This window comes from Citrus sinensis, chromosome 7 (assembly GCF_022201045.2).
Source record: "Citrus sinensis cultivar Valencia sweet orange chromosome 7, DVS_A1.0, whole genome shotgun sequence".
Classification (NCBI taxonomy): domain Eukaryota; kingdom Viridiplantae; phylum Streptophyta; class Magnoliopsida; order Sapindales; family Rutaceae; genus Citrus; species Citrus sinensis.
The window spans coordinates 22,090,708-22,111,841 of NC_068562.1; the positions used below are offsets into that span (position 1 = coordinate 22,090,708).

The following is a 21,134-nucleotide window of genomic DNA, read 5'->3' on the forward strand; positions in this document are numbered from 1 at the left end:
CTTCCTAAATTAATAATTGGTTAATTTATCAGAATATTAATATTTACTAAATTAATAGATTTTTTTTTATAGTTTCAATGTTATTAATATATCAAAGTTTTACTAAATAATTGACTATAGTAAATAAAATATGGCTCTATCATTCCTTGTTTTTTTTTCTTAAAATTAAAATCTATATTAAATCTCATCTCTTATTTTTTTTATATTGCATCTAAAAGTTCTAAAATTACAACAAAAAATTGTGAACCAATAATTTAAGTGATTCCTTGTGCATGAAAACTATTATGATTTAAATGTATGTTTATTAAATTTTACATAGACAATATACATTAATGCACTGTTACTAACAGATATTAATTTACCGAGGAAACAAAAATAGAAAAGAAAAAAAAGAAAAATAATGCCCACCAGCTGCAACTGATCATATACGAATGGACAGTAAAACAAGTAACGGCGGAGCGATTGTGGAGGAACAGCAAGAGAAGAGCAGTAGCAAGCAAAGGCTGCAAAGCAAAGTATATTTGTGCAACCAAGAAAGAATATGCAAAACGAAAGTTATCTGATTCTAATACTTATGCTATTACAACACTTCAATTATTAAGGACAGGTTCCTTTACTTTCTTGAATTTTCGGTTATCCATCTGCCCTATTATTAAGGTTTCTTTATTAACACTTTCTCGATTTTTAGGGTTTTGTTTGCATTAGCTGTCTGATCACCCTTTTCTCATGAAAATAAAAATAAAAAAAAGTGTTGTAAAATTTCCAAGAGTTGATGATTGGAATCTTTGATCTGGGCACTTTGAATCAATTAGCTTGGCTGTGATGGGTGGTAAGGAAAATGTACCACAAACGACAAACACTGGTGGTGAAGTTTGCAGAGTTGAAAGTGCAGAAGATTCACGTTGCAGTCTAGACAAGGAGGTGGGGTTACCAAGTTGCCGAGTTTGCCAGTGTGCTGAATCTGACAAAAGGGGAGATGTTGCTTTAGCATATCTGGGTATTACTCTGCCAGTTCAAAAGCCAGAAGCTGAAGCCACCCCCAAAAGTAATGGGGACACACAACAACCCGATGGTGAAAAAAATCTTGTCAATAATGAATCTGGTTATGTACAGTTCATTAGTCCTGATGGGGAAGTTTTCATTTGTAATACTAATACTGATTTAGAGATGGGTCCGTGTCATAATCAAGACACGCTTATTGAACTTGGTTGTTCTTGCAGAGGTGATCTTGCTTTGGTACATTATGGCTGTGCTCTTAAATGGTTTGTTAATCATGGATCCACCGCTTGTGAAATCTGTGGTAATGGTGCAAAAAATATCAGGGTTTCTGACTTCAAAAAGGTTCTTATTGCATTAAAGGACTTTGAAGCATTAAGGGAGCGCACTGCTACTGGAGAACCCAATCCCGCACATGTGCATACAAGTTCTGGTGTTGATCCTGATGCTGTTGCTGCTATCAGACGGCAACGGCTTAGTGAGATTTCTTTGTGGTTTAGTCCACATAGCAGTAATAATAACCATACTTATAGCAATTCTACTGCAGTTTCACATGTTGTTTCCGAGCAACCTTTGAGTACTGTCACTGAAGATGTTGCCGCTGCTGAAAATCCTGCTACCAAATGGGCTGTGGAAGGTACAGGGATTTTGCTTGCCACGGGGTTACTCACTGTCACTCTTGCATGGCTTATTGCTCCTCGAGTTGGAAAGGTGTGTTGGATTAGGCATCATTATGCTTTATTTGGATTGTGTATAGATGGGGTACTTTTAAGTTTCTTGAGTATTATGAAGGATATGCAATTTAGTTCATTACATAAGATTTCTTCCTGTTTAGTCAGAACTTGAAGATTTAAGTAAAAACCATATTTAACTCAAAGTAACATGCAAGTGTTGGATACATCCCTAACAAGACATATATAAATATGGAACTCTGTGTTAGCAGCACATCTTAGTGTTGGTTTGGGGTGGCATCTGTGCATGGCATGTTATTTGTCTTCTCAAGAAATGTTAGTCTCGCTACAAATTTTTGTTCTACATTGGGTTTTATTGCTTATCACTTAGCATAATTCTTAATTCCCTTCAATTGCAGTTTGCATGATTAATAGTCATCGTTTAACTATGTTATGAAGTGTTGTTGGATAAACTGTTAATAGCAGTCCATGTGATATTGTTGTCTAGGGAAATCATCAATTAGCAGTAGAAACTTCTGTGTTTACTGGTTAATATATGAGCTAGATGTAAAATTGTTCTCTTAAATTCTTAAGTGGGAGATTATAGTCCTCCTGTTGTTCTGTGAGATGAGTTAAGTTTAGTTTACTGGCACTAAAAGATTAAACAATCAGTTATTAACTGTCATTTGCTCTTTGTAGAAACCTCTTTCTTGGACACTAAGAACATATTTTTCAGATAAGTTTTTCCTGGTGTTTGTCCAATTCTTTACCAAACATAAGAAATGCAAATGTAAATTCTTTGTGTTTAAGTGGAAGTTTCTTTTCAGGAGTTTACCCCCTTTCATCGAAACAAAGATAACCTAAAGTTTTGTGCTTTACTCTTCAATTTTGAAGTTATGTATTAATTTTAGGAAGTAATGTCATTATTTTTATTATTGTTGTTATTATTTGTTTCTTTGTTTTGTTTGCAATCGTCTATATGTTCGAAATACTTTTGGATCATATTTCTTGGCATTATTGATGTTATATAGTAACCATGTATTTATCTAAATTTATTCTTTTGTAATTTTTAATGCAATGTGAAGTGTCAATCTCTTTATTCTCCATGGGATTTGTATGTTTATCTGATTGGCTCCATTTTGATGTGCAGAAAACGGCTAAAAGTGGTCTTCATATTCTCCTTGGAGGCATTTGTGCTTTGACGGTTGTGGTCTTCTTTCGCTTTGTAAGTAATTAGATCCTGTTTCACGTGGTTTGCATTTCCCATGTATTACTGTATTTGATTTGACTCAATATAGGTTCAGTTACATGTATTTTTAAAACTTAGCATTTTGAGTTTTGCTATCCTGTACAAGCAAATGAGAAGATGAAAACGCAAGGCTTTTGAATAGTTTTCAATTGCTATGGCACCATTGAGGAGCATTACTTATTTTTATCTTGTATCTTCTAAGTGGCATTGTAGGAAAGTTAAACTGACATGCGTATGAATTTAATTTTTGGTTTATCTGGAGGTAACCATTGGTGAAAATTTGGGTTCAAGCTTTTGGTGATTTTAGTTATAGTTTTCAGAATACATCTCAATATTTAAGGTTCTGTGACTCTGGTATTTGTAGAACTTAGTCTTACTGTCAACATTCTCTATTTTTAAAAGATATGTATCTGTGAAACTCAAGCTGAAACAGATTGAATCCTTGCTTTTGGAGAAGATAATATTGATTTGTGCAAATTTGAACTGGAAGAACCAAAATTTAGTAAGTGGACCATGGAGGGAAGAGATTACCCTATTAAAAGGCTAAATAATGAGAAAATTATTCACGAGATGACTGAAGGGGTAATTTCTTATAAGTGAATCAGGTTTTGCTGATCACCTTGGTGGCAATTTGAGAAACAGACAATTTATTCTTTAGCTTTTAGAAATACAAAAAGTGAGAAGCCCAAGCAAAAGATGAGGGTAACTGTCCTGTAGTCTGTTGTTTCATGTCTTTTGGGCCCCACTGACATGCTCAAAAAGAAGTGCTATTACCTTTCCATTTCAGATATCCTTCCAGCTAGCTAATCTTATCCAGTGATTTAATATGAATTTTCCATAGTAGGACCATCTCGCTTTAGGACTTAGACAGGCCTGCTCCTATCTTATTTTTGTTTTGTCGACAATTATAAGGAAACCTGTACTCTCATGCCATCCTTACGAGTGCCTTTTCTGCAATTTATGCTGATATTGTTTGCCAATCACGCAGTGAGCCTTCATGGAATCAATTTGAGTGTTATTATTGTTAGAGGAAATAGGATCATGATATTTGAAGTAGTAATTGGTTTGCAACCAAGCTGTAGTCGTAATTATATTTATTCTTACTTTTATCTATTTGGAGGTGAAATTTAAGATGAATAGACTTGGTGATATAGATGCAATGACTTATGATTGATATTAATAAGAAAAATGTCTTTTTAATCTGATAATGGCTATTTTAGATATGTGTCCAATTAAGATGGACTTGCCCAATTGGGATTCGGGGAGGCAATAGAGACAGATATTTGTCCCAATTAAAGTAATTTCTTTAGTGCCCAATTGGGATCCAGGGGTCATAAAAGGCCTAGATGGAGCTCTCAACGGGAATTCTCCCAGTTTATATTGTCATTAGTCTAAATTCCAGCTGGACTATTGCAGCTTGGACATGTAAGGGGCTTCTTTGTTTGTCCAGTCAAGACTTTGCAAATCTAGCAAATCTGCCGATTCTGGTTGAACTTATTTAAGTAGGGGAGCTAAAAGCTCAAGATCTCATGAAGAAAAGAATCACCTTCATGTTTGTGATATGCTAGGATATACTTTACAATGTCAGTCGAAGATTGAGTTTGTCAACCTGGTCATTTGCACCACAGTATTCCCGTGCTGGAATATTCTCTCCCATGTGAGGCGAATGGAATTCTCTGGAAAATTATTAGCAGTTATGACAAATTATGTAAACAGTCTAGTCAAGTGATGGTTGTTTCATTTTATTAGAGATATTTATTCAGCAAAAAAAAAAAAAAAAAAAGATAATTTCTTCTCTGAAAGGCACTTGTCAAAAATAAGCCAAAATCTTTTTCAAATGCTAGCAGCAATCTTTTTGTTTCAGACAATTTTTGTCATTGGATCTAAAATTTTTGTTTTATTTTAGCTAACAAGAATCTGTCTAGAAGTTGGGTTGCTATCATATTACTAGCTTTCATCGATGATGTAGTTAATTGAATGCAGTAGTAATCTTCGATCTTTGTCCACATAATAAGTTGTGCTCCTCTCAGTTTACATATAATATCATTTTGAATTTTGGTTTTCAGTTCTTGTTACTTTTCAATTTTCTCTGAAAATTTGATTCTGAGGATCTCGCTGGCATGGGAAAGAAACTGATAATTTGTCTTAAAACGTGTTCTTTTGAAACTTGCAGTTTGTGCTTACTAGAATCAAGTATGGACCTGCACGCTACTGGGCTATTCTATTTGTCTTTTGGTTTCTTGTCTTTGGCATATGGGCTTCACGAACGCACGGCGCTCATACAACATGATCTGTTGGTGTATTTATTTTCAATGCATATAAAGTACGTTTTTTTGCTTTTTTGGTCCTGTCAAATGTCTATTGTTCATTTAGTGATCTTTTCCAATTTAATATGATGCCATATGTGATGTAGAGTGTTAGATCTTGTCACCTGTATTTCACATGTAACACTTGAGATGTGGATAGTTCATTATTTGTGTAAAATATTGGTAGCATAAATGGACCCTTTTGAAGGGTAAATAATATTTTCGATCCTGTTTTGTCTGTATGTTCTTCAAGTCACTGCTATTTTATCGATGTATGTGATGCCCTTCGACTCTGGGCTTGAGCCGGCCGAGAATGAATAACATAGCAAAATCCAATGAATAAATAAACAAGTAACAAGTTAACATTTTCTGCAAAAGAAAGTTTTAAACAGCCTTGGTTTTGCAGTTCAGGTACAAATTTCCGGAGAAGATATAGACTGAATTAGATTTATTGTAAATTTGAGAGAATAAATGACTTATGTTATTATAGTTGCCAACTCATCTGCTGATTCAATGAGTTGCGCTATATGTCTACACTGTAAATGCATCAAAATTTGTATAAGTATTTGGATAGGTTTATTGTAAATTTGGGACAATTTTTCCAGGCAAAGAGCATTTTAAATACACAGTATGGTGTAAGCCGGTCGAGCGGCGGATTTGAGTCCCTCCCATTTCCTCTCAATTAAAATTGAGTTCTCTCCACTTGTTTGTGGTGGAGCTGATATACCTTTAGTACTTGTGAGAGTAGAAATTTGACCGTGCAATAAATGAGAGTATATATTAAACTACGCGATAATAAAATTGATTTAAGTGGTCCTTGTAGATATCTAATATAAATATCAATAGACATTCAATTGTAAAATATGTCAGTAATTAAAAAAAAATTATAGTGTATAGGCATGGGAATTAAGATATTAAATTCATAAAAACAAAAAAAAAAATTAACAAAATCCCTATTACAATTGAAAATCAATATCATACAATTGATATGTTGCTTATCAAATCAATAATAATAAAAATAAAATATTAATCATCACCATAGCTAGCTATCATACTGGTAGAGACTAGAGATCTGATCTTCTATTTTTATGGGAAAAAAATAATAGTAATTTTGCAAGGGAACTACTTGATTTTAATACATTGGATTAAACATTGGAAACTACTCCTCTCCATGTTGCTAAATTCTTCTATACAGTGAGGGTACCACATCGTCCGATAATATTTATGATGAAAAACTACCCATCAAGTGAGTAGCTATCTTAAAATGAAATACATACCGTATCCTTACAGGTCAAAATTAAGGATCATCTTGATTCAAGCAAATCACATGTCATACCTATGAAACTCAAATCAATGCATTCATCCATATTATGATGATACTCTTATCAAATTAAATGGTCTGCAAAGTTGCCAATGTGATGCTTAATTCCCATATGCTATAAAATGTCCTATGTTTCTGGTAAAGAGTAAAGTTTCTGTATGCACGTACTCAGTTCCTTGCTGTTACAAAATTAGCTGTCATCACCATCCGGGGTACTCGGCGTCAATTGACCATATATTTTTATGATACTCCTTACAACTGATAAATAGACATGTACAACTTTAACTCAAACTTAACAATTCTTCTTATACCGTGACATTTCCAAGTCCTTACTCGTCTATGCTCCCATCTTGTTCACTTGCTCTATGTAGATGCAAACTCTTCTTACAAGTGAAACACCAGAATCCTGTGACAGACAAACACCACTTTGTAACTAAATGACGATGTTTACAACCACTGACATTTAACATAATAGAAGTATATAAAGGCATATGTTAATACAGAAAAACTACCTAAGCCACTAATCTCATTGGGGAAAAGATGAAAAACACGGTCAAGAACATCATTTCACAGATCAAGATCCAAAACCCTGTAATATCTCACACCATTTCATTTGATACTTTCCAAATATCTCCCATTAAATAACTATGATCCAACTAGAAAATCAATTATCATGCCAGCAGTAGGTTTTGTGGGCATTCCCTGTGATTTGTCTCATAAAAATCTTAGCATTTTTCCTTACCTTTCTAACACCAATTGTAATAGAAACTACATTAACCTGGAAATTTAAGGCTCCAAATATTTCTGCCTTTAGCAGGCATCGAAAAGAATTCTGATTTCTAGACCAATCTAGAATTTTTCTGGAAGACTAATTTATGTTGCAGACTGCCATAAAGAATTGGCCAAAGATGCTAAGCCACTATGACAGATTAAAAAACAACCCCCAAATGAAAATGTAGAGCAGTAAAAAAAAAGTTGCATTTCAAACAGAAAAGTTTCCTTGTTTACACATTTCTCATCTTGATGTTTTTAACATTGTAGAAACAGATACATCAGATATATGTACAGAAAGATATTGAAACAAAAACTAAGAAAAGAATAATTAAAAAGATGTATTGAAACAAAAACTAACAAAAGAACAATTAATAAGATTCACTAAGAGAATATGGAATACCACCCAACAAAGTTATTCCACTATAAAGAAGCAAATTCTTTCTATCATTTTTGTGTAAAACAAAATTTCATGCAGACTTATTAAAAGAAGAAACTTTTTATCAAGAGTCAATTGTATAAGTGCAAAAGATATTCTAGAAAAAAAAAATGTTAAAAGCTAGCCTCTAATCAAATTTTGCTAGATGGCAATATATTGATTGTAACAGTCTGGATCCAAAACCAAGTAGATATTGTCCGGTTTGGACACACTGCCAGTCACGGTTTTGTTATTCAGTTTTGCACCTAAAACGTATCTAACGAGTTAGAACTGTCCACGACTTGTGATAAATGAATCTAGGAACTCATTCGCTAGCTATGCAGAATATTATATACTTCCCCTCATGTCCTTGTGAGGGTCATTGGAAATAGAACATAATGAAAATCATACCATTAACATATCAATCCAAACATTGGGCCGCAAGTCAGTTGTGATACTAACCGTAACAGCCCAGAGCCAACAACCAAATAGATATTGTCCGCTTTGGCCATACTAAGGGCTCACGGCTTGTAAATCAGTGCAGGAACTCACTCGCTGGCAATGTGTGGAATTACATTGAACATTACAAAGGTGAAGAAAATTTCTCTGCGTGTTAGTTTAACTCCTGAAATTTTTCAAGGCTTCCAAGAAATGGCAAGGTCTCGATGTGGAAAACGAGAATCGTTCATTGTATAGAAGGAAAATATGGCTTCAAAGCTAAATATGCCTCGAAAGCAAATATACTATCCTCCGCAGAAAAGCTTCCTCGAGTTGAAGGTGCAAACAAAACGGATATAGTTGTTGGAAATAACACTCAAATAAGAATGCAACTCAGATTACAAAGATATATTAATTCACATTTTCTATCAAAAAATATGGACAATTATCAGGCCATTCTAGCAGAAATAAGATCCATTACATTGACTTGTACTGATCAAGAAGGAAAATATGGTAAGAATATTGCCTTTTCTGAATATCAATTCCTTGGGAGATATTCAGAGCTGAATAGGGTCTAGGCCTTGAAAAACCAAGAGAACTTAAAAATAAATATAGTTTTCTAGAATTGTATAAGATCAAGACTTTGGAAAACTTAAATGAAAGAGAGCTCATAAAATCAACACAAAGTTTATCCAACTATATGTTTCCCGAACAGTTGAAAGACTTGTTTTATTATTAGGGAGCATACAATGCAATCTTTTCAAAAGAGGTTGACAACGTCTTAAAATAGTTAGAGATCAAACCCCAAAGAGACATGAACAGTTACTTTGTTTGCAATATTTTACGAAAGTTCAAATTTTGCAGCATACCTGAACTTCTCATGAAAAGCTTGGAATGTTGGTGCCCTGAATACTCTCATTTTAATAGAATTTCACAAAGTGCTTAAAAAAGTGTTAAGAGTTTATCTTTCTCTAGGTTATGATTTCTAAGATTTCTTGACCTCTTTTAGAATTCTCTTCAGTTGATCTCCAATAAAACCACTCTGATAATCAAGATACCTTTTCACAGACAATTATGGTTTTGAATTATAGATCAAATAAAACAAACTAACCCACTGGCAACAACTAATCGCCTTATCCTTTTACCTTTTCTTTCCAATACCCTCAACATGCTCATTCTCACCTCTTGACTCTATCTCTATAACACATGTAAGAATTCAAGATCTGACGAGTGTCAATGGTTGGAGTTTCCACAACGAAAATATCTGGGGATCAAAGCAACGTGATTTCATACCCTTTTTGATAACAAAGAATTACATAGTCTGATTTCCTATGTTAAGGCATCCTAGTTAGACCAGGTAAACCAAAAAGAAACCTATAACAATCGATGAATGGTGAATTTACGGCTGACGATATCAGAAGTCTTAATATTATTTACTTAGCTCTCAACTAAACCTTCTTATGTTAAATTTCCTTACTCAGGATTTAATAACACAAACTTGGGCACTAAAATGCAAGCCCCACCATGACAAATCAATAATTCTCCAAAGAAACCTCAACTACTACTAATGTAAAACCCATGGCCCCCATATGATACACCAAATAAAATATCAATATATGGCCTTGGTCTAAGTGTGTCCAACTGTTGGTGATACATCAATCACGTACTAAAACAATCATATTATATATTGTATGAAAAATTGAAGCAAAAAAAGTAAAACATACAAACCGATTTAGGCGAGATAGAAGACATCATCAGTCATTAGAACAACATACTGCAAAATCCTTAAAGGGGCATTCTTAAAATCCAGTGCAGGCAACCTCAGCTCCCTAATCCTACACCCATTGGCCCGAACCCGACCAGAATCCACTTTCCTAAACAAGTAGACCGATCTAGAGTTGGAATTTTTCTTGGTTTTGAAGAGGGTCCATCCTATTCCAGCCAGAGCCCTTGAAAAGGCCTCCATTGAATCGATTCGGTCACCATTTAACCGTGAGAACAGAGAGAAAGAGCAGCAATCCCAGTGGCTGCTACTTGAGTTGTCAACTTTACTTTCACTGTTCCCGGTAACAAAGACTAGCTTGAACAGCCCTTTTGAAAGGGAAACAAAGGAGCGGAGATGGGACAAAGAGGAAGTGGAAAGTGAAGGGAAGGTCAGAGGAACGGCGTCGTGCGGTAAAATCAATGATGAAGATAAGGACATTGATGAATGCCAGGAAGGTGACGTTGACGATGATGATGATGATGAAGATGATGGAGATGGGTATGAAAAGATGATATGAGAAAGTGAAGGGGTTGGGTATAAATCCATGCCCATGTCTCTTGCGATAGTGGCTAATCTGTATGTATCAGTGACTAGCTCTTTGGTTGGAAGAAAAAGAAGAAATGGTGTCTTTTCAGATGATGTGAGTTGATTGTTTTGGGAACTTGTTTGTGATTGTTTAAGAAGATGATTGTTGTTAATGGTGTCACCCAAAACCAAAGAGCGTATCAGCTTTAGTGGGAGCATCTTCTTTACCCTTTCATTTCACTCCAATCAATCTCTCTCTCTCTCTCACTCAATATGGCGTTTTTGTGTCTTTGTTTCACTTTTGAGTTTTGACCCATTTTTCGTTTTCGGTGTTTTTCTCCGCTGAGCCACGTGTCACTGTGACAATTATTCCAATTTGTGTTGTAGGATGTCCCGCGGTCAAAAAGAAAGAATTGTAAAGTGTCTGAGTTGCACAAGTGTCCGTAAATATAGCATTTAAGGCCGGTAAAATTTGACACGATTCGATTATTCGATATAAATATGATATAAATAAATAGATATAGGTAGTTAAATTTAACATAATTATTAAATAGATCGGGTTCATATCAATATGATTTTTTTTCGTATCGGATTAGGGTTAAAATTCTTAACCCATTTACTCGATCAATGACTTAATTATATTTTCTATTTTAAAATAATTTACATATTTTTATCATTAAAACTCAAATATTAGTAATGATTTTTTTTTTATTCTTTAAAAGGATGAATATAAACATTGTGTTTTATTTATAAAATTTTAAATACATTTAGAACTTCAATAGTGTAAATGTGTAAAAATTGATAGACATGTATATTTTATAATATTAATATATAATATTATATATATAACCGCAATAGTATAAATGTGTAATATATTAGTAGATATGTATATTTTATAATATCGATAAATTATGTATGTATGTATGTATGTATGTACATACGTATGTATGATAATGTGTAAATATTTGATGTAATTTTTGTTCAATATATAGATATTAAATGGGTTATTGGGTAACCCGATTATTTTTTCGTGTCGGGTTTGAGTCTCAATATTTTGATACGATTATTAAATGGGTCAGATTTGAGTAGAATTAAATTTGACACGACATGAAGCTGACACAGTATGAACACGACCCGATGACCCGTTTTGCCAGCTCTAATAGCATCACTCAAACGGTCTTTGCTACATACAATACATGCATGTAGGGGTGGGCAAATCGGGTTTCGGTTCGAGTTGTTCGGGTTTCGGTTTGGGTTTCAACCCGTTCGGGTTGGAGAATTGAACCTAATCGGGTTGAAAACGCCAACCCGAACCAAACCAAACCGAATTTAATTCGGTTCGGTTCAGTTTGGGTTGGCAATTCGGATCAGATTTGGTTGATAATTTGAGTTAAAATTTTGGTTCGGGTTAGTTTGGGTTAGAATAATTCAGGTTAGTTTGGGTTAGAATGGGTTTGAACAATTTAATCTAAAAATTCTAACAACAACCACTTAAAATTCAAAAATCTCAATTCCAAACATTCTTAACAACAAATATCAACTACAAATCATCCTTAATAACATTTCAACAATTTAAAAATCTCAATTCCAAATATTCCAAACATCCTTAAGAAACAATTTAATCCAAAAATTATAACAACCACTTAAAATCCAAAACTCTCAATTCCAAACATCCTTAATAACAAATATCAACTACAAATCATCCTTAATGACATTTCAACAATTTAAAACTCTCAATTCCAAATATTCCAAACATCCTTAAGGAACAATTTAATCTAAAAATTCTAACAACAATCACTTAAGATCCAAAAATCTCAATTCCAAACATCCTTAACAACAAATATCAACTACAAATCATCATTAATAACATTTCAACAAGTCTTTTTAAAGTTAACAAAACATAAAACATGTAGTCAAGTACAATAAAGCTACAAAAATTACAAATCTAGAAATTAAAATGGCAAATGGCAAATGGCAAGCATGATTAAACATCTCCACATGACAAACAAGGCAAATAATCCATCTCCACATTGATTCAATACTCAACACAACATCTCCAAATTAGCAATAATTATTAACCACCACCATAGGGATTTTTTTTGTTTAATGTATATATATTTTTAATTTTTAAAAGCTGAATCTTAAAAAAAAAAAAAGCTTCAACCCGAACGGGTTGAAAATTCGGTTCGGGTTGAACCCAAATCGAATTTTAACCCGAACGGGTTAAAGCTTTGAATCCGTTCGGGTTTCACCTGTTAACCCAAACCGAACCGAACCCGAAATAAATTTTGGGTTCGGTTCGGTTCGGGTTAACCCGATCCGAACACCCACCCCTACATGCATGTATCAAGTAATGAAAAAAAATCAAAAAAACTAAGCAATCGTTTGGTTGCCACAAATATTTAAAAAATATTGGGAGCAATCAGTTGCCCCTTCAATGAATTAAATAATAATAAATAATATAATATTTAAAAATAATAATGTGTAGGGGTGTTGCCGGATCAAAACTTGTGGATTGGATATCAATACATATACAATCCACGATTTTACAAATTATAAAATTTTCATTTAATTCAATCTATGAATTAGTGAAATTCAATCTAAATTTAATTCATATGTCTGCAGATCGCAAATTTGACATAATTTTTATTTAATCCACCATTTTATGGATTGATTTGCGAATTAAAATTTTTTAATTTTGTCCAATCTACAAAGTAATTACATTTAAAAAATCTAAAATAAAAATACTTTTGCTACCGATTAAATTTAAAATTGAATAAGGTTTAAATAAATCAGTCTAAATAAAGCTAGGATAATATAATCAAGGTTTCAAAATATAACACTCTAAAAAGAAAAGGTCTCATTTGTTTAGATCAATATATGAAAAGTAACTAAAATTATGAATTTAAATATATACAAAAGTTGAAACTTGAGAGCTTGGATGTAACAAAAGAAATTACAAAACTTGAAGAGCTTGAAAAGCTTGAAAAGAAAGTAAAAAATTAAGTTTAATTACCTTCAAGTGGTGAAGTGAAACAGTGATGGCTTGTGCGTGCGGTGAGGTAAAGGTTTGGTGTTATGTGCTAAAATGTTTTGTTTGGCTTACGGTTTTTTGTTTTTTTAAAATATTAAATGTTTAGGAAGTTATATTTTCTTATTTAATTATTCAAATATTTAATTTTATATTTTATATTATTATCAAATAAGATATGATATGATGTTAATTTAACTATATTTGAACTTGTTTATTTATTAGTAAGTGGCAATGCTACATTTATAAGTTTATAAGTTTTATTTTTTTAATAAAATAAATTTTTTTTTTTTTGTGGATTCATTGATTTTTATGGATTTATAGAAGTAAATGCATATCCAATCCACCGACTGTGTATTTCTAAATTTTCAATCCAATCCGATCCACCAATCCGCATATAAGATTTTTGCGGATTAGACAGATTGACCGGATCAAATTGAATTCTGAACACCCCTAATAATTTTTAGTAGCAAAGGCCACATAATAGTAAAAATTTAGTTTTATAATAATAAAAAATGAGTTTCAAGATTAATTGCCACAATTTCAAGATCAGTGGTAGGAGTTTCGTATTTATTGATTTATTATTTGTAAGATTTTAAGGGTTACAAGTTAATGATCTCGTGTTTCATGTTCATTGACCTAAATTTTAAGTTACTTTACCTTCAAGTTTAATGGTCTCAATTTCAAGATTAATGATAGGTTTTTCATATTTATTGATCCATAATTTGCATAACTTTCAAGATTCTAAGTTAATGATCTTGTGTTACATATTCATTGCCTTAAGTTTCAAGTTATTTTGGTTTCAAGTTATTTTGGTTTCAAGTTTAATGCTATCAATTTCATGATCAATGGTAAAGGTTTCATATTTACTAGTTCATTATTTGCAAGATTTTCAGGGTTACAAGTTAATGATCTTGTGTTTCATGTTTATTGCCCTATATTTCAGGTTACTTTGGTTTCACGTTTAATGGTACTAATTTTAAGGTCAATGGTGAGAGTTTCATATTTATCGGTTCATTATTTGTAAGATTTTCAAGGTTACAAGTTAATAATCATGTGTTTCATTTTCGTTGCCCTAGGTTTCAAGTTACTTCGGTTTCATATTGAATAGTTCTAATTTCAAGATTAATGGTAGGTGTTTCATATTTATTGATTCATTATTTACAAAATTTTCAGGATTGCAAGTTAATGATGTTGTGTTTCATGTTCATTGCCCTAAGTTTAAAGTTACTTTGGTTTCAAATTTAATGGTCTCAATTCCAGGACTAATAGTAGGTGCTTCATATTTATTGGTTCATAATTTGCATGACTTCCAGGGTTGTAAGTTAATGACCCTATGTTTCATATTCATTACTCTAAGTTTCAAGTTACTTTGATTTCAAGTTTAATGTTTCCAATCTCAAGATTAAGGATAGGTGTTTCATATTTATTGGTCCATAATTTACATAACTTCTAGAGCTGCAAGTTAACGATCTTATGTTTCATGTTCATTGGCCTAGATTTCAAGTTACTCTAGTTTCAAGTTTAATGGTATCAATCTCAAGATTAATGGTAGGTTTTCCATATTTATTGGTCTATTATTTGCAATAGTTTCGGGGTTGCAAGTTAATGACGTTATATTTCATGTTCATTACCCTAAATTTCAAGTTACTTTAATTTCAAGTTTAATGGTCTCAATTTCAAGATTATTGGTAGGTGTTTTATATTTATTTGTCCATAATTTGCATGACTTCCGAGGTTGCAAGTTAATGATACCGTGTTTTATGTTTATTGCCCCAAGTTTCAAATTACTTTAGTTGCAAGTTTAATAGTCACAATCTCAAGATTAATGGTAAGTGTTTCATATTTATTAGTTCATAATTTACACGACTTTCAGGGTTGCAAGTTAATGATCCTATGTTTTATGTTCATTGGCCTAGGTTTCATGTTACTTTGGTTTCAAGTTTAATGTTCACAATCTCAATATTAATAGTAAATGTTTTATATTTACTTTTCTTTTCTTCTTTTCTTTTTTTATATGAAGCTTGACCAGCCTACGGTACAAGGATATGTTCCGCTAAACGCCGATCAAAGCCCATCAAGGCTAGGCCCAAGTCTGACCTATCAAAAAATAAATAAATAATAATGATGCAGTAGGATATATTGCATGTCATTAATCCCATGTTTGTTAAAATGACTTTAACATGAGCATTAGAAGAAGATTATTAGAGTTAACAACAATAGTTGTACCAATACTATTTACTTAGTCTTAAATCTAACCATTCAATTGATCACCATATATACTTCAACTTATCAACACCTAAATTTTTGAAGATGTTACTAACAATATAGGGATCCACATTAATGAAAGCGTAAGGAATAACGTAGCATATGTAGTTTGTTTAAGTCTCCCATAATTCAACTTTCAAAGATTCTCAACAAGGTCATATGAGAAAGTGATGGACCATTTTTGTAATTTTGATATTTTATTAATAATAATGGGGGAGAGCAAAAGGCCTTGAGGTTAAACATTTAGAAAAAGCAACTAATCTTTTTATTAACATGGTTTCTTATTGCAATTAATTCATGTATTCACCAACCCATGCACCTACCAAACCCTTCTATTAATGGTGATACTAAATGTTTGAAAAACCCAACAAGCACTACTCTCTTCTTATTGTTTCAGGTTCGTATTGGTTTCACGTTTAACAATTCACTATTCAAGATTAATGGTTAAATTTTTAGATAATTATGAACGCCTCAAGTGTGTAATAAGAAGTTTCATGTTCAATGATTGATGTTGTCTTATTGTAAGTAAAAGATTATCATTATTTTCATGTTTAATGTTCATATTTCGTGCTCATTAGAATATTGTCATAGAGGTCTTAATTATAAATATAGTAATAAATATTATAATTGACAGTTGGTATAATATCACATTGAATTATATCGTTAAGGCATGTGTAAATGATGGCCAATCTAAGTGCAATGACTCCTTATGCTAGCATTGAAAACGAAAATATGACAAAATCTAATTGTCTATTTGTAAAATATTAGTTATTCAAATTATTCATTTGTAACCATTTGCATATAATGATAATTAAAAGAACTATAATGTGAATTTTGTAATAAAAATATTATATAATGAGTTATATGAGTCATTTCCACAATGCTTGCACTATAAGAGGCCACCAATTGGGATTTTTGAATTATGAGTGAGAAATGGTGTTTAAGTGATAGGTAATGATTTTGAAGTATCAAATAAGCTAGAAACATATGAGAAGATAATAAATTTTAGTGAGATAAAGATGAAGTTTAAGTCTTAGAGAGACACAAGCAAGTGAAGAAGATGAAAGAAATAAGTAAAACTCAAGACTTAAGGGTTCAAACCAGTTAGCTGATTCCTTGTAGCTACTGGCCACTTCAATTTGGCAAAGTTACTGCCATCCAAGCAGCTAACTGCAACAAATGAGGCGGCCAGCTATTTCATCTGAATTTCACGCCCAATTTTGATTACCTTAAACCACAAGGATTCGTTTTAGGCATATAATATACCATTTTAAAATTTATAACAAGACAAACCAAATCGAAAACTACCATTCATATCCCGCCCCTTGTCAACCCAAAAATTCTTCTTCTTTCTTTGTCCTTTTTTTCAAGTTTAAGTTATTTTCCATTTTTTTTTCTATTACTTTCAGGATTTTTATCTTTTTATGTGATAAAATAAACATAATGGCTAAATTACATTAATTCTGCCAAAATAAAATTAAAAGAACCTTTATATTTTGCTGCCAATTTTTATAGCCAAAATCTCCCCCACAAATAACTTTGTAACAATTTTTAATTCCATTAATTCCCCTAAAATTTTATAGGCTTATTTCTCCATTCCGCTAAATCAATTTATTTTTATTTTGTTTAGTGATTATAGGTACTCAATTTAATGAAAATAAATCAAATTAACTATTTCAATATCAAACATAATATTTTCTACATATCATCCTTAAAAATCCACCAAAAACTAGTATATTACACCGAGTGCATCTTATTATAAGTATCATCTCCAAAAAAACATGAAAGGCTAGCATTATATCTAAAAAGGTTGGGTGAATTATTATAATTCAACTCAACCCCCCTACTACATAGCAACAACTGTAGCCCACTTGGAATGTCATCAATTTAACTTGAAAGACAAAAATATAAAAGAGATTCTAAGATAAACAACTAATTGATTATAACGATACAAAATCCCATATAAAAATTTCATAAAACAATATACCTTATCTGACATTATATATAAGAGCTCCTAGGAGCAAAGATTATAAAATGTGAATAGCAAAGTTACTTAATGTCCTTCATGCAAATTCTATTAACAATTAACAATATTTTTACCTTGTGTCCAAACTGTTAGCCCACTCTGATGCACATCGAAAAATTTGTGTAATACACCTCAATTATTAGCATGATATGCCCAAGATTTTCTAAGAGTTTCAACACAAATTCTGACCCAAGCTTCAATAACTCAGATAAATACACCTCTCCAGTGATACTACATGGAACCAGAAAAGAACTAGAAAGATGAATATAGAGTTCATATTTGAAATCTATAAATATACAGGAAATGATAACATGAAGTACACTAACTTTTGGAGTTAAATGTATATCAGCAGTAGTAAATATTTTCATAACGAATGAATCAAGCCATGTAGATCTATTATAATGATTAAGAACAATTGTTAGTGAATACCTTCAAGTTGTTGAGCATCTTCACAGCCGCAAAAAAAGTAAATAGATGCTTAAAATATCAACTCTGATAAAGTATCAAGTTAAAAAATATCAATTACAAATTATGCTTTAAGTTGATGTTTGGCAAAAATAAAATCCAACTTACTCTAATAGAATCTTACCATAAAAGAAAAAGGAAAATGGAGATCATAATAAAGTACTAATTACAAGAATATAACGCAGTAGGTAAACACCCTCGGAAATTTTCAGGTGCAGTTTTTCTACACAAACAGTAGTAAAACAGCACCTGAAAATTTCTTCATGTTGTTTTTGCAACATAACAGTAGCTAAAAAACACTTGGAAATTTTCAGGTATGGTCTCTCTGCACAAACAACAACAAAACAGCACCTGGAGATTTCCAGGTGCTGTTTTTGTGCATAAACGGCAGCAAACTAGCACATTAAAAACTTCCAGGTACTGCTTATGCTGGATTAAGCAGCACCTGGAAGTTTTTTATACATAAACATCAGCAAAACAAATTGCATATTATGCTTAATATAAAATTGCATCCCTAGGACACCATTATTAAGCAAACAAAACTGCACAAATAATTTAATAAATTAATCTAGCCCATCACCCTTTAAGATTAAATCAATATAGTCAATGACATCTTATGTTTAAAATAAAATATCAAAGAAATCAAATTTAATGGCCACAAAAATATTGAAAAACAGCAACTACAAGTAGCAAAACGCAGAGCGCAATCCAGCTAAAAACCAAAGCTACCATTTGTATAATGTTCTTTTGCTTTCTGGAAGTAAATAATGGGAACCAAAAAAAAAGAAAATAAGGCATCTTTAATATAATGCTACCGGGGGTTTTCTCAATGACAAACAAGTTGGGATTGGACTTATGTATCCTTTCTTAAAAAATGTTAGGTCCAATGTTATATCACTTATAAAATGCTTAAATCTCGTCTTTCTTTCTCATTTATGCAATTTTGCCTCTCTAGATTGCAACCACTAATTAAAGACACAGAGAACTACACTATGCATGAACAATGGGGTATGCAGTTGTGATTTTCCCGTATTCTTGTATAAAAGAGTCACTCCCTCAAGATATAAGAGAAATATTCTGTCATACTAACAAATTGCTATTACAATTTTACCTAAACCTTATCCAAAATTAAAACACAACAAAGCAGGAAAAAAAATTCCAAACCGGCAACAAAGTAATGACAACAAAAATAATAATTTATAAAGTATGGTAAAAGTGCTTACATCAGCTTTACAATCAACAATGACCCCAAGAACAGTATCCTCCACACAAGGTAAATACTGCAAAAAGGAGACAACTACTATATCAGAAATCAAAGGGGGCATAGGTATATTATACAAGTAGCAAACTACTAATAACAGAGATCAACTCAGCTACACAAAAACATACAAACCCTTTTCTAAGAGCTTTCAACCCAGTATTTGTTCAGCTTCGAGAACCTCAGTTTTCCAGCTTTAATGACAGAAACAGAATCACATTCTTAAATATCATTGGAAATGAATTTCAATATCAATCAAGCATTTTCCTTTCATTTGTTTCCTTGATATAAAAATCATTTCTTTTAAAGCTTTAACGTAAAACGAGTAAACAAGTTGAGAGGATACTGAGTTCGGCTATACTAATAATTCAAAACCAATTCCATCAAAAACCCAGTGTAATCACTTTAAATATATCACATTTAATACATTGAATATTCATAAAAAAGTAAATCATTCAAAATATTTTTGCAGAGGATTAGATTTCAACCAAGTTCTACGAAATAACTATAACAAGAATATCAAATTATAACTAGAAAGAGACCTGACAGAGGCCATCGAGCTTGATGATCTAGTTTTTCATGCTAGATACATCAAGCATCAAGTCTCCGAGAACCTAAAATAGTTAAAATAGATAAAAAATAATTAATTTAAAAAAAAATCAAGTTGGCGCATAAAAAGAACAGAAGAAATACAAGAAGAAGTAGAGATCACTATCTTATCAACGAAGTGCACTATTGGCTCATCTTCATGACAATCCCAAAGGCTTCAACGATAATTTCGCAACAACTTCCCCTTCGAGAGGTTGAATACGACAAACAGAACAAGGGCGACAACAGCACTAGATTTGAACCTGAATAAGGACATATAGCGGTTGGATTCTTTGAGGCTAGTCTCGACACGATCAATCCTTTTGGTCTTGGACTTTTTGGTGGAGATTTTAGCTGGGTTTTCGATTTTCAGGTGTCGAGTTTCTTGGAGGCTTTTTCGATTGAGGATTTACTTGGAGCTTTGTCGATTGAGGATTTAAGGGATTTGTAAGAGCTGGTTCAGTAAATGAGAAGATATAAGGGATTTGTGCTGCTGTTGATCATTGTTGGAGAAGAACATCAGCTACCCATTGACCATTGCCAACTCGCGCCACCGTTGATAGCCTTGGAACAAGAAGATGAGAGGTGAGGCGTGTGTGAGCTGTGGGAGTTGGGTTTTTTTTTTTTTTTTTTTTTCTTTCATTTATATATTTTTAACCCAAACCAAAAGCGTGACCAGTTACCCAGGTTTCCAATTCTCTCAGTTTTTTTTTTTTATTTAATAGTGAAATGAATCTAAGCCGTTGGATCTACTCCATTTAATCTAATGATAATTTTTTATTGTTAAGAAAGAGACTCACTAAAACAGCTGTAAATTAAACAGAAACAATACTCTTTTTTTTTTATGTGATTAAAATATGATATGTACCACAAATAAATAGGAAGAAAAATAAGCCAACAAAATCTAAAATATTAAATCAACCACAAGTGACACAGGTTTTTACGTGAAAAACTTAAAGTGAAAAAAATCATAGGACCGTAGTCTGATATTATCTTCCACTATATTAATAGGATTACAACACAAATTCTTCTCTAAAT

General features: G+C 32.2%; 2 protein-coding genes across 15 annotated transcripts; one reads left to right on the forward strand and one right to left on the reverse strand.

The window, feature by feature from the left end:
- The first annotated feature begins 356 nt into the window (after positions 1 to 356).
- Positions 357 to 5,464, forward strand: LOC102617414 (uncharacterized). 3 transcript variants are annotated; one of them, XM_006464874.4, is made up of 4 exons: positions 357 to 1,474; positions 1,544 to 1,707; positions 2,818 to 2,892; positions 5,090 to 5,464. In XM_006464874.4, exons 1-4 carry the CDS (start codon positions 823 to 825, stop codon positions 5,204 to 5,206), a joined length of 1,008 nt encoding a protein of 335 aa, XP_006464937.1. In that variant the 5' UTR covers positions 357 to 822; the 3' UTR covers positions 5,207 to 5,464. The 3 variants fall into 3 exon arrangements, with proteins under 3 accessions (XP_006464937.1, XP_006464936.1, XP_006464935.1); XM_006464873.4 differs by having other exon boundaries at positions 358 to 607; positions 689 to 1,707; XM_006464872.4 differs by having other exon boundaries at positions 358 to 1,707.
- A 1,099-nt stretch (positions 5,465 to 6,563) lies between these two features.
- Positions 6,564 to 20,728, reverse strand: LOC102616047 (hypothetical protein). Of its 12 annotated transcripts, XR_003064973.2 has the most exons (5): positions 20,051 to 20,725; positions 19,644 to 19,702; positions 19,474 to 19,530; positions 18,215 to 18,277; positions 17,666 to 18,016 (listed from the first exon to the last, which is right to left on the reverse strand). XR_003064973.2 is itself a non-coding variant. In XM_025097418.2 (2 exons), exons 1-2 carry the CDS (start codon positions 10,677 to 10,679, stop codon positions 6,928 to 6,930), a joined length of 756 nt encoding a protein of 251 aa, XP_024953186.1. In that variant the 5' UTR covers positions 10,680 to 10,764; the 3' UTR covers positions 6,564 to 6,927. The 12 variants fall into 12 exon arrangements, 3 of the variants coding, with proteins under 3 accessions (XP_024953186.1, XP_006464933.1, XP_006464932.1); XR_003064974.2 differs by having other exon boundaries at positions 17,465 to 18,016; positions 19,640 to 20,725; XR_008056551.1 differs by having other exon boundaries at positions 19,644 to 20,725.
- Positions 20,729 to 21,134: the final 406 nt, after the last annotated feature.